At 38.6% G+C, this 17,487-nt stretch overlaps 2 protein-coding genes across 3 annotated transcripts in view; one reads left to right on the forward strand and one right to left on the reverse strand.

Annotated features, from left to right (window-relative positions):
- The window catches only part of LOC126236646 (phospholipid scramblase 1), a 149,033-nt gene extending 134,377 nt beyond the window's left edge, over positions 1-14,656 (reverse strand). Inside the window, exon 1 of one of the 2 annotated variants that reach the window (XM_049946106.1) lies at positions 13,770-13,878. The gene's annotated coding sequence lies outside the window, so the exon portion shown is untranslated. Of the gene's footprint in view, positions 1-13,769; positions 13,879-14,570 lie in introns of those variants that run through there. The other variant, XM_049946105.1, reaches the window with a different exon arrangement.
- Positions 14,657-14,848: 192 nt separating this feature from the next.
- Positions 14,849-15,765, forward strand: LOC126236648 (ras-related protein Rap-2c). Its single transcript, XM_049946109.1, has one exon. It carries the CDS (start codon positions 15,023-15,025, stop codon positions 15,566-15,568), a length of 546 nt encoding a protein of 181 aa, XP_049802066.1. The 5' UTR covers positions 14,849-15,022; the 3' UTR covers positions 15,569-15,765.
- The last annotated feature ends 1,722 nt before the right edge of the window (positions 15,766-17,487 follow it).

The following is a 17,487-nucleotide window of genomic DNA, read 5'->3' on the forward strand; positions in this document are numbered from 1 at the left end:
ACTGGATACCCTGTAAGCACAGACCCTTCGAATAGTGATACAAGTCAGGACATCTACTCATTGATGATATCTGTAATCCAGAATAACAACCAGGACACAAGGCAGAAGCACAGCCTTCACAAAGGCTCACTAACTCTCAATATAGTGTAAAAAGGAGTTATCCAGTCAGGAATAAGAATTTACAATAAACTTTCACTGAATGTAACAGAGGAGACTGACAACCTCATATATTCAAGAGGAATAATTCCTCATAAAGCATACTATATATAATTTAAGTGGATTTCTAGAGCTATAACTTACGTAAAAGACGTATTGTGTTATGAATGACGAATGACATTAATAGTGTATGCTAACGTATGTACTGGGTTGGAATGTAAGTTTTTAGCTTTTTCCCATAAGTTTAACAAACACAACAAATACACATAAAAGAGATTGAAGTCATCAATAACATATTCTCCTTCACCATCTACAACAGTCTGCCAGCGCTGGGGTAACTTTTGAATTCTGGGACCATAAAAATCATGTGGTTTCGAGGCAAAGAACCTGTCGAGCCATGTTCGAAGGGCATTTTCACCCAGAAAGAAAGTTCCTTGAAGGTTATTTGATAGAGAGTGGAAAAGGTGAAAATCTGAGGGTGCAAGATGCGGTGAATAAGATGGCTGTGAATGACTTTCCTAGCCAATTCCTGTATAGCACTTTTTGTCAGTCTAATAGAATGCGGGAGGATGTTATCGTGGAGTAGCATCACTTCAGTGATGGTTACACCTCAGGGAAGCAATCTGTAATACACCACACCACTGCTGTTCCATCAGATGCATAACTTTATCTTTTGTGGATGCACACAGGTATTTGTACAGGGAGCTGCTACTTTTTTTTGGCTGAACCATTCCTTTCTTTTCCTTACGTTAGCAAAAGGACACCATTCCTCTTCACCACTAATGATATAGGATAGGAACAGTAAGTGTTGTTCATGAGCCAACTGATGACTAGCAAGTAAAGATTCACATATGGCCACCCACTCATTTTTGTGATTTTGGCTCAGAGCATGCAACTTTCTAACCTTCCCCAGGGCATCAAAATATCATATGATGGTGGAATAGTCACAGTTCATCACATCTGCCAGTTCTCGAGTCCATTGATGTTGGTCATTGTAGATTAATGCATTTAAGCGATCTTCATTAAACGCAGAAGGTCTTCCTGGATGTGGAGAATCACTAATGTAAATAGGTCCTGCTTAAAATGAGAAAACAATTTTCTTGCTATGCTCTTTCCAGTGGCATTATCCCCACACAGTGTGCCAATGTTTCTGGCTGCCTCTGCCACTGTTGCCCCTCTATTGAACTCCAAAAGAAGAATACATCGAAAAAGTCCAGATTTCTACCCATGGTACTACATTTGCTAGCTTCCACAGCTTCATTCACTATCTCCAAACGTCAAAATGCCAATACATAAGCTCAAATAGAAATAGTGAACAACAAATTAAAAAATGACAATTGATAAATAAACCCACAGCAACCGGAATACCAACATGCACAAAAAAATGCTACAAACTTAATAATATTGTATACCTTATGCATAATGTTTTTTTTCCTAGTATTTTTCTCCATGCAATACTTTATTCTTTGATTCATACAGTACAAGATATGTACAAAAAAATTTAAAATGACCAAATAAAAACTCAATCAACCATACCACTTGCTACTCCATGCTCAGCATGTAAGCTGTGCAAGGTACATCGTGTTCCCCTGTTCTTGTTGTGATTAATCCTGTGTTTGCAAGTGACCGAAACAATGTGCTTAACATTTTTTTAAGTGGACTGTAGCAGCATCAAGGCTCTCATTCTGTGCACTTGATATATACATGACAATTAATGCCATTACATAAACCACAGTCTGCTTTTCCAGTTCACTGTTTATGTTGTTCACACTCCAAAGAATTACTAATCTTGTCTGATGCCAACACAAACTCAAAATAATATATATAGCATTACTGGTGTATGAGATGGTTGTTGCTATGCCTGATAATAGGATCACAGTTGGAGAACTATGTAGTGAGACAAACACAGCCAATAAGTGAGCAATAGGAAGACAGCCTATGCCACTGAGTACTGACCATTCTCAACACACGTAAAATGACACATACCTCAAATATTTGTTTCTAGACATATGTTTATAAGACTTTTTCTTCTAGGTTAGATCAGGACTGTCTCCTGTAAAAATATGAGCCCTTTTACAACTCCCATTATAAATTATACACTACACATGTCATCTACAAGGGAGATGTTAAGACAAATACCGTTAATTAAATGTGATAGTCATAAAGTATCAATTCTCATCTTGAAGAAAATAGTGTGTTTGCAAGAACCTGCCAGAAGTCCTGGGGAACACTGAACTCCCCACATCACAGTACTGTAGCATACCAGGTGCAGCGCCGGCCGCGGTGGTCTCGCGGTTCTAGGCGCGCCGTCTGGAACCGTGGGACTGCTACCGTCGCAGGTTCGAATCCTGCCTTGGGCATGGATGTGTGTGATGTCCTTAGGTTAGTTAGGTTTAAGTAGTTCTAAGTTCTAGGGGACTGATAACCACAGCAGTTGAGTCCCATAGTGCTCAGAGCCATTTGAACCAGGTGCAGCCCACTGGCAAAGTGGAGTATCATGTGGTAATCCATTTTCTGCATTTGAAGAGGAACAACAGCAACAATCTGTGCTGAGTTGGTGAAAGTGTATAGCAATAGCATGTAATCAAATGATAAAGTGGCTTCCAGTGTTGTCAAATATGCATGAATGATGATAAATGAAATGACAGATTATCTCTGAGGCTCTACTGCTCAAATACTTGTGTATCACAATCAAGGTAATAATGGCAAAAGTGAAAATCAGTTGCGGCTCAGCTTTAAACATCCTGCAAAACATACTGAGAATGACAAAAGTTATTACCCCCTCGATTCTGTGACTGCTCACACCAAGGGATCAGTGGAGATGTTGCAGTTGAGACAGACCAATCCAGATGACTCCTGTAGCCACCTTATCACCATGGATGAGAGCTGGGTGTATCACTACGGCTCTTAGACCAAACAGTAAAGATAGTAGTGGAAACATTTGAATCCCCACAGTTGAAAAAGGTGAAGGCCCAACTACAATTGGCCAAATTGATTCTCAGTGCTTTTTGAGACTGGCATGCTATGGTGCTAAAATGTTGCGTTTGTAATGGGAAAACCACCACAGGAGCATACATAAACCTCCTGGTGAGATCACATGAGGCTGTCAAGAAAAAGCATCACAGGAAGTTGTGTACGCGATGTATCTGCTACACCGCAATACTCATTCTACTCAGGATAAAATTTCAAATGGCTCTGAGCACTATGTGACTTAACTTCTGAGGTCATCAGCCGCCTAGAACTTAGAACTAATTAAACCTAACTAACCTAAGGACATCACACGCATCCATGCCCGAGGCAGGATTCGAACATGCGACCATAGCAGTCGCTCGGCTCCAGACTGTAGCGCCTAGAATTGCACGGCCACTCCGGCCGGCGACTAAATTTCACATCACTTCTGTATTCTCCTTATTTGGCACCTAGTGATGCTAAAATCATTTTGTGACAGGTTTCAATAAACTGACCACATGGTGATTTTCAAGGTGGAACATTTCCTGAAGAGGTACAATGCAGACCTCTACAACCAAGGTCTCCAAAAAATCATCCACCACCATGAAAAATGTGTCTAATTGAAGGTTGTGTGCACAGAGAAGGACCAACATCAACACCAAGATTTATGGTTACAGCTTGATTTTTTCCAAGATGAGAAGTGAAATGTTATGACTACACTTGCTATCGAATAGTTTTGCAGTCTTTCTGCAACCAACTGACAAAGTTGATTTACTCAAAATATGTTAGGCATTTCTGAGGAACCAAAGAATAAGAGTAAATCTAAATTTACATTCCAGATGGGCCTTAACTCTGCAGATCAAATGTCACTCAACAAAAGACAAAATTTAAGAAAGGTTAGACTTAAGCTGTGCGATTTACTGGTGACAAATGAAAATTTGTGACAAACTGGGACTCAAACCCATATTTACCACTTTATGTGAATAGTTGCCTATCAGCTTTCCGCCTCCTGGGCCAATCCTTTCCTCATATGTTACCCTGTGTCTACGTCCTACACTCCCACAACTGCTGTGAATCCTGTATCGGTAGGGACTTACTTATTGTTGTCACAGCCTGTCCAGGCATGTAATACTATTTTGCTGTGTATGTGTTTTATGGTGTGCTATGTAATGTCCTTCAGACATTCATGAATGACATTGCATAGTACACCATGAAACACAGGCGTTGCAAAATAGTAAAAGTCACAAGTATTTTATTGTACAAATCATAACATTCTCTTGGGAAAGCTGCAATTTTTGGTTACTGAAAGCAGCACGCTTGATAGTTGGTTTGAATCACACTTACATAGCACGCAGCATCCAGTCATACCTGGCATTTCCCCTTAACTAATGAAATGAACCATACTACAAATAGAGACTCACCGTATATGTGTAACTGAAAGAGTGAAGTCTGATGACTATGCAAAAAAAAAGGAGGGCATTAAAATCAAAGGTAGGGCCTACTAACTTTCAGTATCAGGACAGTGCCTGGAGGAAGAGGAGATTATAGGAATTAATGGGAAATGCTAAGTCTTTAAAAAATTCTGCTGGTATGTGCCACATTGATAAAGGTACTTTTCTGTTGTTGCACCATGAGCCAGATAACTGTAATGAACAACCAGCTTAAAACAGCCCATCATAAAGAGACAGATACCTCTACTGGCACCTGACATGTCTGAAATATGTGAGGATTCTCTCTCAATGACCCATAAAGATGTTTGTTTTGTGTTGCAATGAAGTGTTACAATTACTGGAACATATTACTACTTTCAGTTATCACATCAACCATCTTCCACATTAGAATGCACAATTAACTCCCATAGCAACAACACAATTTGAAGATAGCTGCAGTGACAACTATAACTGCTAATACTGTGCAATGATTGTGATTTTGTTTTTAGAATAAACATTTATTAATCACTACACTACAACATTGTGACAAAGCTGTGCACCATTTACTGAGTATATGCAACAAGTTAAAATCATATACCAGAGCAGGACTCATATTGCAGATTGGTGCCTCTGGGAGCAAGGGTAGAGTTGAGAGCTTGACTCAAAATTCCCACCAGTACATCATGAGAAAACTGAGTAGTTCGGCACATATGGAGGAAAACACATGACAGGAAACTCTGAAGTATGCAACTTATTTTCCACAATATATCAGACACAGAGGGAAAACTACTGTTTGCTGGTGAGGAGAACACACTAATCACTAACCAGACACCGGCACTAGTATTAAGAAACGCTAATGAAGCAGTGAGTGATGTCTACACGTGGTCATCAGAGAACAAAGTAATCCTCAATACAAATAACACAACAAGTATGCATTTCAGAATAAACAGGAAATGTGAGGGTTTAAATTAAAAATCACACAGCACCTCTATAGATGATTTACCCAGAACAAATTTCTTGGAGCTGCACGTTGATGGTCAGCTGAAGTAAACATGTTAAGAATCTATCAAAACCGTACCTACAACACACTACATACATTCGAGTTGGTTGGTTAATTGGTTGGTTGATTTGGGAGAGGGGACCAAAAGTGAGGTCATTGGTCCTGTCAGATTAGGGAAGGAAATTGGATGTGCACTATCAAAGGAACCACCCCGGCATTTGCCTGAAGCGGTTTAGGGAAATCACAGAAAACCTAAACCAGCATGGCCAGATGCAGTTTGAAACGTAGTCCTCCCGAATGCAAGTCTAGTGTGCTAACCATTGCGGCATCTCGTTGCAGACAGGCTCCAACAAAAACAATGTTACACATTTAGCTATCTCCACCACATTTCGGACCGAGTAGTCGCCGACTGGTCATATGAGTATGAGGTATGCTTGCTTGTGTGTGTGTGTGTGTGTGTGTGTGTGTGTGTGTGTGTCTAGGCTTCAGCCGAAAGTAAGTGTAACAGTCTTTTTGCTTGTGCCCGTCTGCAACTCAATGTGTCCTCTTTACTGTGAGTAGCAATCTATCCTTTTCCTTATATTGTGGATATTCCAACCTGGAGTTCCGCTGTTAGAACTGTATACTTTAGGTATGTGAACACAGTCCTCAACTATGGGACAATTTTCTGGAGAAATAGCATTCAGAATTTAAAATGTTTTCAAAATACAAAAGAGCAGTGAGAATCCTATTGAAAAGCAATAAGTGGGCCCTCTACTTAAAAATTCTGACTGTTCCTTGTGAGTTCATATTCCAGACCATACTGGTAGTGTACATCAAGAAGAATATCACAAATTGTAGCACAAACAACACTATTCAAAACTACAGAATAAGATCAAACCATTGTCTTCATCTAGACAGGAAAAATTAGAAAAAGACCCAAAACAGTGCATTATATCAAAATTTAAAACTGAATTAAAAACTGCTACAGGAAATTAATGAAATAAATAAAATCTATCCTTTCAGAAAAACTAAAAATGTACTTGTAAGAATACTATTACTATACATACGAGAGTAGTAGTAGTAGTAGTAGTAGTTGTTGTTGTTGTTGTTGTGCTCTTCAGTCCTGAGACTGGTTTGATGCAGCTCTCCATGCTACTCTATCCTGTGCAAGCTTCTTCATCTCCCAGTACCTACTGCAACCTACATCCTTCTGAATCTGCTTGGTGTATTCATCTCTTGGTCTCCCTCTATGATTTTTACCCTCCACGCTGCCCTCAAATACTAAATTGGTGATCCCTTGATGCCTCAGAACATGTCCTACCAACCGATCCCTTCTTCTGGTCAAGTTGTGCCACAAACTTATCTTCTCCCCAATCCTATTCAATACTTCCTCATTAGTTATGTGATCTACCCATCTAATCTTCAGCATACTTCTGTAGCACCACATTTCGAAAGCTTCTATTCTCTTCTTGTCTAAACTATTATTGTCCATGTTTCACTTCCATACATGGCTACACTCCATACAAATACTTTCAGAAACAACTTCCTAACACTTAAATCGATACTCGATGTTAACAAATTTCTCTTCTTCAGAAACGTCTTCCTTGCCATTGCCAGTCTACATTTTATATCCTCTCTACTTCGACCATCATCAGTTATTTGGCTCCCCAAATAGCAAAACTCCTTTACTACTTTAAGTGTCTCATTTCCTAATCTAATTCCCTCAGCATCACCCGACTTAATTCGACTACATTCCATTATCCTTGTTTTGTTTTTGTGGATGTTCATGTTATATCCTCCCTTCAAGACACTGTCCATTCCGTTCAACTGCTCTTCCAAGTCCTTTTCTGTCTCTGACAGAATTACAATGTCATTGGCGATCCTCAAAGTTTTTATTTCTTCTCCATGGATTTTAATTCCTACTCCGAATTTTTCTTTTGTTTCCTTTACTGCTTGCTCAATATACAGATTGAATAACATTGGGGAGAGGCTACCACCCTGTCTCACTCCCTTCCCAACTGCTGCTTCCCTTTCATGCCCCTTGACTCTTATAACTGCCATTTGGTTTCCATACAAATTGTCAATAGCCTTTCGCTCCCTATATTTTACCCCTGCCACCTTCAGAATCTGAAAGAGAGTATTCCAGTCAACATTTTCAAAAGCTTTCTCTAAGTCTACAAATGCTAGAAATGTAGGTTTGCCTTTCCTTAATCTAGCTTCTAAGATAAGCCGTAGGGTCAGTATTGCCTCATGTGTTCCAATATTTCTACGGAATCCAAACTGATCTTCCCCAAGGTAGGCTTCTACTAGTTTTTCCATTCGTCTGTAAAGAATTCGCGTTAGTATTTTGCAGCCATGACTTATTATTAAACTGATTGTTCGGTAATTTTCACATCTGTTAACACCTGATTTCTTTGGGATTTGAATTATTATATTCTTCTTGAGGTCTGAGGGTATTTCGCCTGTCTCATACATCTTGCTCACCAGATGGTAGAGTTTTGTCAGGACTGGCTCTCCCAAGGCCAGCAGTAGTTCTAATGGAATGTCAAACTCTTCACACAGTATCATATCTCCCATTTCATCTTTATCTACATCCTCTTCAATTTCCATAATATTGTCCTCAAGTACATCGCCCTTGTATAGACACTCTATATACTCCTTCCACCTTTCTGCTTTCCCTTCTTTGCTTAGAACCGGGTTTCCATCTGAGCTCTTGATATTCATACAAGTGGTTCTCTTTTCTCCAAAGGTCTCTTTAATTGTCCTGTAGGCAGTATCTATCTTACCCCTAGTGAGATACGCCTTTACGACCTCCTTAAATTCCCACCTTTTTGCAGTTTCTTCAGTTTTAATCTACAGTTCATAACCAATAGATTGTGGTCAGAGTCCACATCTGCCCCTGGAAATGTCTTACAATTTAAAACCTGGTCCCTAAATATCTGTCTTACAATTATATAATCTATCTGAAATCTGTCAGTATCTCCAGGCTTCTTCCATGTATACAACCTTCTTTTATGATTCTTGAACCAAGTATTAGCTATGTTTAAGTTGTGCTCTGTGCAAAATTCTACCAGGCGGCTTCCTCTTTCATTTCTTACCCCCAATCCATATTCACCTACTACATTCCCTTCTCTCCCTTTTCCTACTACCAAATTCCAGTCACCCATGACTATTACATTTTCGTCTCCCTTCACTATCTGAATAATTTCTTTTATTTCATCATACATTTCTTCAATTTCTTCATCATCTGCAGAGCTAATTGGCATATAAACTTGTACTACTGTAGTAGGCGTGGGCTTCGTGTCTATCTTGGCCACAATAATGCGGTCACTATGCTGTTTGTAGTAGCTTACCCACATTCATTTTTTTTTTTATTCATTATTAAACCTACTCCTGCATTACCCCTATTTAACTTTGTATTTATAACCCTGTATTCGCCTGACCAAAAGTCTTGTTCCTCCTGCCACCGAACTTCACTAATTCCCACTATATCTAACTTTAACCTATCCATTTCCCTTTTTAAATTTTCTAACCTACCTGCCCATATTAAGGGATCTGACATTCCACGCTCCGATCTGTAGAATGCCAGTTTTCTTTCTCCTGATAACGACATCCACTTGAGTAGTCCACGCCCAGAGATTTGCTTTCAACCGTTCACAGTACCAGCACAGCAAGGCCGTTTTGGTTAGTGTTACAAGGCCAGATCAGTCAATCATCCAGACTGTTGCCCCTGCAACTACTGAAAAGGCTGCTGCCCCTCTTCAGGAACCAAATGTTTGTCTGCCCTCTCAACAGATACCCCTCCATTGTGGTTGCACCTATGGTACGGCTATCTGTATCGCTGAGACACGCAAGCCTCCCCACCAACGGCAAGGTCCATGGTTCATGGGGGGGGGGGGGGGGAGACATATGAGAGCATCTTACTAAAAATTTTGGAAGTGTTGGAATACTTCTATAGATCAGGTAGGTATTAAGATGTCTATTTATATGTACTTGTAAATATAATATCACCACATATTCATAAGCATGTACACATAAAAAAGACTGGCCTTGTATTCACAAAAATGGAGATTTCTACCTCCACCTGGCCATTCTGATTTAAATATTTTGTAGTTTCCCTACATTACTTCACACAAACTCTGATATGACTCCTACTATATGGACATGGTCAATTACTTGTCCAACTAGACCTTTAAGTATGTACATACCTGTATATTTTATTTTTAACACTAATACCATCACATGTTCAATACCCTTCATAAAACAATCCAAATATGAATAAACACTACTGCCGCTGCTGGTATTTTATTAGCATGTAACCATTCAGAGGCACAATATTGCCAATATGAAAGTCTAATAATAGTGGTTCTTAGCTAATACTCAAATAAACAATATTATGAAAAGGATAGATTGCTACTCACTGTAAAGATGACACAAGTTGAGTAGCAGACAGGCACGATATCATCAGTATCACAAAGAAAAGTATTAACTGCGATAGCATAAGAAGCTGAATTAAGATATTTTTGAAGGTCCAAATTATGTTAGTCCACTTAAAATTATTGTCAATATGTTCACTCAGGAGTTTAGAAGATTCTTGTCACTAGGTCTTAATCATTAAATTTAATGTTAACCTGTCTTTGGAATTTTTTGCTACATGGAACCAATACAGGTAAGGATTTCTGATCAGACAAATATAGGCCAATACTACAGTAGCAGAATATGATACAACTGGAGTAGGAGTCATTATGAATAAGATGGTAGGGGAGCTAGTGAGTTATTCTGAACAACTGGCTGACAGGATAATTCTCATCAGAATTGACAGTGCACTATTGTCAACAGCAACAGAATAAGCAGAAGATGAGGAACTGGAGAAAGCATATGAGGACACTGAATGTGTAATTCAGTATAAAAATAGGAGATGAACATCTAAAATCATGCATGATTAGAACACAGTAATATAGGAAGGAATAGAAGACAGGGTTATGGAAGAATGTGGGCTCGGTGGTAGAAAGGAGAAAGATTAACAGAGTTTTGCAGTAAACTTCAACTGGTAATAGTGAATACACTGTTTGAAAATCAATGAGGACCTGGAAAATGCCATGAGACACGGGAAAATAACAGCTGGATTACATCAGGGTCAGATAGAGATTCTGAAATTAGACATTGGATTGTTAGGTGTAGCCAGGAGTAGGTATAGACTCAGACCACAATTTAATAATGATGAAGAGAATGGCTGAAGTTGAAAATCATGGGGAACAATCAGTGTCAAAAGAAGTAAGATACTGAAGTACTGAGGAATGATTATATATGTCTGAAGTGTTATAGGGCTGTAGATACTGTGATAATGAATACCAGAAATACCACATAAGCAATTCAGTTGAGGAGGAATGAATATCTCTGAAAAGGGTAGTCACAGAAGTTGAATGAACAACTATTGGTGCAAGGAAGATAAATGTGATGAAACTGTGGGTAACAGAAAAATATATTTCAGCTGATCGATGAAAGATGGAAGCACAAAAATGCTCAGGGAAAGATAGAAGAACAGGAATATAAATTACTTAGGAATGAAATAAATAGGAAGTGAAGGGCAGCTACGGCAAAATGGCTAGAGGAAAAATGTGCTAAAGTAGAAAGAGAGATGGTCTTCAGGACAGATTCAGCATATAGGAGAGTCAAAACTATCTTCGGTGAAATAAAAAACAAAGGGAACAACATCAATAGTTTAAGAGAAATTTCACTGTTGAACACAGAAGAGAGAGTGGAGAGAAGGAAAGGGTACAATTATGGCCTCTATAAGGTGAAAGAAATGTTTGATGACATGATATAAGAAGAAATGGGAGTCAGTGTGGAAGATACAGGGGATCCAAAGCTAAAATCAAAGTTTAAGAGAACTCTGGAAGGCTTCCTGCCAGAAGGCAGAAGGAGCTGTGGAGTTTCTGAAATCATTTACAGAATTTGCAACCAAAAAATTATTCAGTTTAATGTGTAAAATAGATGCATTACAATAGCTGGGAAGAACAATAGACCGTAGAATGAAAAAGAAAATTGAGGTTTTGTTAGAGGCCATCGGTTTTGTTTTAGGAGAGGTAAAGGCTCCAAAGAGGAAGTTTTGACATTGCACTTGATAATGGAAAGAAGACTTAAGAAAAATCAAGACACCTTCATGGGATTTTTCCACCTGGAACAAGTGTTTGCTAATGTAAAATGGAGCAAGATGTTTGAAATTCTCAGAAAAATAGATGTAAGCTATGGGGAAAACAGACAATACACAGTAGGAATAAAAACCAAGAAAAGCAGTAAGAATGGAGGACCATGAATAACTGACTGGATTAAAAAGAGTGGAAAACAAGGATGGAGACTTTCTCCCTTACTGTGCAATCTGGACATCAAAGCAGCAAAATGGTTCAAATGGCTCTGAGCACTATGGGACTTAACATCTGAGGTCATCAGTCCCCTAGACTTAGAACTACTTAAACCTAACTAACCTAAGGACATCACACACATCCATGCCCGAGGCAGGATTCAAACCTGCAACCGTAGTAGCAGTGATCAAAGCAGTCATGACAGCAATAAAAGATTGGTTCAGAAGTGGAATTAAAATTCAGGGTGAAAGAATATCCATGATAAACTTCACTGATGACATTGGTGTCTACACTGGAAGTGAGAAAGAATTACAGGTCCTACTGAACCAAATGAACAGTCTACTAAGCACAGAATATGGATGAGAGCAAACAAAGAAAGATGAGGAGTAGCAGTATTGGGATTAGTGACAAAATTAACATCAAAATTTAGGACCACAGTTCTGCTACCTTGCAAGAAAAATAAGAGTATGCAAGATGGTGCAAGGAGGACATAAAAAACATATTAGCACAGACAAAGAGGAGATTCCTAAGCAAAAGAAGTCTACTAGCATCAAATATCGGCCATAATTTGAGGAAGAAAGTCCTAAGAGCGTGCACAGAATGCATATGGAAAGTATTGAGAAGAAGGGACATGATGACAGGATGAGTGTTTAGATATCAGAGAATAGCTTCCATGGTAGCAGCAGGAGCTATAGAGGGTACAGAAAGACCCAGATTGGAATATATCCAACAAATAATTGAAGGTGTTGGGTGCAAGTCCTGCTGCTGAGATGAAGAAATTGGCACAGGAGAGGAAGTTGTGCAGGCTGCATCAAACCAGTCACATGGCTGAAAAAAAAAAAAAAGAGGGCACTGAATAAACTGTATTTTGTCTGCATTTAGAGGAAGTATATGTGAATCAAACCACTTTAGCACATCACCACAGACAGTATTTACAGTTTCTTCAAGATTATTGTCAACTGTTAACATAATGGTATTAACACCAGCAAAAAGTGTAAAATGAGTCTCTACACTGGTACACATTTGAAGGGTCATCAAAGAAGTTGAGGACCAAGCGTAGAGGCCTGTGTGACTCCACAACTGACAGTGTTCAATTTAGAAGGTACAGGCAATCCATTTATGATATTGCACAAAACCTTCTGCTTTCTGTTATTCAGGTAGTATTTAATCCACATCCTTGCAGATCTACCTCACTGTTCAATTTAAATTTCTGCTTGACTATCTATAACTGCATTGCAGAATTAAATCATTTCTCAAACAGCATATGACATTCTGGTATGCCATATTCCCCACTGTTTGTCCTTCATATGTAACTTTTCTATACTCTGCTCAACTCACAATAAAAACATAACAAATGGGTGAGTGTCTCAATGGTGGTGGTCATACAGTTTGTTTAACATGTGTTTGCAATGAATGCCCAGAAATAACCACAGCCACATATGAAGCTGTTTAAAGGGTAAGCACGATTCATTAACCCAAACAACAAAAACCGTCTAGTTCTCAATTTGGTAAGAAACTCATAAAATACTGAACACTACATACATCATTTCTGCACTGTTATGCATTTACGAAACATTTCTTCATGTAATCAAACATATCTTGTAGTATAGATGCCTTAAACGGACATTATAGATTTATTTTTCATTTTATTACATTCACACCATGAAAGGATTGTTTCAGAATAAAAAAGCTGCTTGTCACTTTACTTTAAAGAAACTCAGCACCACTATTTGTATGCCCAACATGTGTAATACTTCACATACTCACAAGGAGAGGCTAAGATATGTGGGGCACAAAGGTAGAATTCATATCACACAGGATATTTTTTAAACCAACTTTAAATCACATACAAGGGCTCTAGTGCCGTATGTAGTAGCATACAGTACTTACGCATGACAGTCTTTCGTGTCAGTAACATGGAGTTTTCACACCAGGAGAAAAGAATGAGTAACAGTCTCCACACGAAATGCAACTTTTAGTAACAACAGATTGCCTTTTTCACAAATAGTGAAAATTTACTCACGGTGAACTACTGTTATTTAAAAATTCTTTCTTGGAATAGTTAGGGCGTCAATAATTATTCACGTTTATGACGACAATCTCTGGGTGAACAGAGTAGGTCCGTAATATTTCATATTTTACACTGTGTAAATATAATTACAACAGTACAATGAACTACATTAATTTGCACGCTTTCCTAGTTGATACCAATCTGCGAACTTTGTGTAAGCTTAGAGGATCTATGCATATGTTGGTTCGCTCGTTAATATTCTTTTTACGAAGCTGTTTCAGACAAGTGCTATACTATGTCATGGAGGGAGTAAAGCAATACTTTTCACAAGCGAATGGAAATATGCACAACTGTAACTGTAGGCAATGCTTTGATAAAGAGAAAAAAATCTCTACACTTAGCTCTTCCTAGATTACATTTTGACGCAAACCGTACGCTACCATATTATGTTCTACACACATTTTACAAAGTTAGACTAAGCAGGAAAACGGTAAGCCGCATACGCTAATGTTACTGGGAGTGTCATCTGCTACAGAAAGAAAAGCAAACAGATTGACGAACCTGATATTAATTATAACATAATACAATAAATGATTAGACAATTGCAGAAAGCGTTATAATAAGTATGTGGAAATTAATTAATACTTGGGAGCAAAAGGGCGAAATAAATACTTTCCTACCTTTACAAACAAATCGCAGACACCCCCGTATCTTTCTGCTTATTATGATGATGCAATCCGCACTGTACACGATCACGTGACAATACGTCACAGCCACAGTATTTCACTTTCTACATTTGCCACTAGAGTACTCTGATGTTTACTATGTGAAGCGGTGGCGATCTATGAATCGTCATATCCGCTCTAGCAGTTACTGAATTCACCGCTAGAGACCGCTAGGTGTCATCCAATGTGCGCGTTGACTGTCGAAAGTCCACAAGCGGCGCTGCATTGTGCTGCAAAAATCAGTCTTGTAAGATGGCGACAGGAGTGAAGAGCTAAGTGTGCGATGGCTCGTGTTCCTGGTGGCTTAAATTCTTTTCGAGTGTTATTAGCGTTTCAGTGAGAGATTTTGGTCAGTAGTGTGCAGTTTTCAATTTGTGTAAGGAATATCTGACCGTGAAAGAACCGAAATGCGCGAGTTCAAAGTTGTCGTCCTCGGTTCGGGCGGGGTTGGCAAAAGTGCTCTCACCGTCCAGTTCGTGTCTGGTTGTTTCATGGAAAAATATGATCCTACGATTGAAGATTTCTACAGGAAGGAAATAGAAGTCGACAATTCGCCGTGTGTGCTGGAAATTCTGGATACAGCCGGTACAGAACAGTTCGCGAGTATGCGCGACCTGTACATCAAGAATGGACAAGGGTTTGTTGTGGTGTATAGCCTGACAAACCATCAAACGTTCCAAGACATCAAAACAATGAAGGACTTGATCACTCGCGTTAAAGGGACAGAAAAAGTACCTATATTACTGGTAGGAAATAAGGTAGACCTCGAGCACCAGAGGGAGGTAGCGACGAGTGAAGGTAGTGGTTTAGCGCAGATGTGGGGATGCCCATTTGTGGAAGCAAGTGCCAAAAACAGGACAAATGTCAATGAAATGTTTGCCGAAATAGTCAGGCAAATGAATTTCAGCCCCGAAAAAGAAAAGAAGAGCTACTGCTGCTGCACTGTTCTGTAAGGAACGTCATATCGACTGACGATATATGGTGTGTACAGAATTGTAAAGTGATGCAGAATTACAATTAGGGCCTACATCGCATTTGAAACTGGTATTGTTCCACTTGACTGGCCAACTTTTTAGATCGTTGTCGTTGTTTTTGGTGTGTATTACATACGTGTATTTCCTTAGAAATTAAATCAGTGTTTCCCATGTTTTCCTTTGATTTGTAAATTTATGCCTTTTAGACAATGTACAGAAGCCCTATGTTTGCTCTCTGCGGGGCTGTAGTAAGGGTTATGCAGATATTACAAAAAGATTATCGCTTATTTTGAAAATACCCGCAGTGTATTAAGGTAGAAACATTTCTTTAGCAGCCTAAATGTGTGTAAGCAGTCTACTGTTAATCTGCTGTAAATTATGCAACTTGATTCCAATGCAAAACGTTGGTTTTTTATACAAAGATGACGCTCTGTGTTTCAACCTGCACTTCCTATGTGTCTGGTGGTATCCATTCTTGCGAATGTAGCAGGTTCCACAAGTGCTGCTTCAAAACCCAGTTGGCCACAATTTTTAGGTGTGCAGTATTTCACTCCATTGTACTCTACACTGTGGAAGTTTCAGTAAGTGTGCACAGATCCGCTGCACGAGCAGTCACATTGAAATATTTTCTATTTAATTTTTATATAGTCATATTTCATTCACTGAATTTTATTGAAGTGATTCACTACATCGATTCAGCCTGGCCTAATCAGTGTCAGTCACTGTGCCACATTTTATGGTGCTGCACTATTATCAGTGCACATCAATCTAACGTCCTACATTTTTATAGTTGGTGCTGAATTTTACATATAATTTGATACTTTAAGCACGTACCCGTTGTGTACAGACAGCATATTTAGTGGGAGCAGAGTTGTTTGTATAACTATGGTGCCGAGTCTTAGCTTTTAGACTGTTATCCTTTGATGTGAATAATCATTTGGAACTTCCTTGTTCATAAAAACTGGTTGTATATGCAATTTTTGCATTTATCTTGAATCGTTCTTTTCTACAGTAGGCTGTTAGTTTCTGCGAGGATGCCATCTCTGTTTTGTGACAGAACCTTAAAGTATGGTACTTGTTCATGGATATATTAAAAATAATTCAGTATGTACCTACATTCGGATTTAAATTAAATTTTGAGCCATCATATGTACTTAGTGGTTAAAAGCGAAACTTCTTTTTTTTCTATGTGTGGGAGTGCACTGAAATCATGTTTAACTTGTGATATTTACCGTGAATGTAAATACAAGAGTGAAGTGAGGACATAATTAATGGCTGGTATTGTAAAACATATATCTATCTATTCACAGTTACTATAGCAAACAAAGTCCTACTTGTGCGAACAGAATGGTAGGAGGTTATAATGTGTAAAAAAGAAAAAAAAATCAGGTTGGGTCCACTTTCGAAAGTGCTTTGTTATTTTTGTCTGCGTATATATTCCTAAAGTGTTGCACGTTTTGTATATAATATGAAAGTAGACAGCAGAACAATTTGTTGAAAATGCCCTGACTTTTTTATGCGTGATTATTTATTAATTTGTAACCTCCTTTGCACTGCAGCCACATACAGTGAATCCGTCTGATTTTGTAGGTATACAAGGAAAGGGTTGTACCATATCAGATTTTGAATATGAAATGATTTTTAAAATTTAGAACTAAATAAATCATTTTTACTTTCTTGTGGGAGGTGCAATTTGTAATGGGCTTTATGTGAGCCAGTTAACGCAGTTGAGGCTGGGAAAGACTGGTCTGATACTGAAAACACAGCAGTGATGTAACTTGAATTGTTGTAGCTCTTTACTGCTGTAGTCCAGCACTAGAAGTGTTGTTTGTGTGTACATATTGATTGAGCTAGTCAGATTTTTAGGTTTTGCATTGAATTGTGATATTGGGTTAATT

Source organism: Schistocerca nitens, chromosome 2 (assembly GCF_023898315.1).
Source record: "Schistocerca nitens isolate TAMUIC-IGC-003100 chromosome 2, iqSchNite1.1, whole genome shotgun sequence".
In the NCBI taxonomy this organism is placed as follows: Eukaryota; Metazoa; Arthropoda; class Insecta; order Orthoptera; family Acrididae; genus Schistocerca; species Schistocerca nitens.

Excerpts from the sequence above, each read along its gene's own strand:
- LOC126236648 (XM_049946109.1), top strand. The coding sequence starts at position 15,023 with ATGCGCGAGTTCAAAGTTGTCGTCCTCGGTTCGGGCGGGGTTGGCAAA.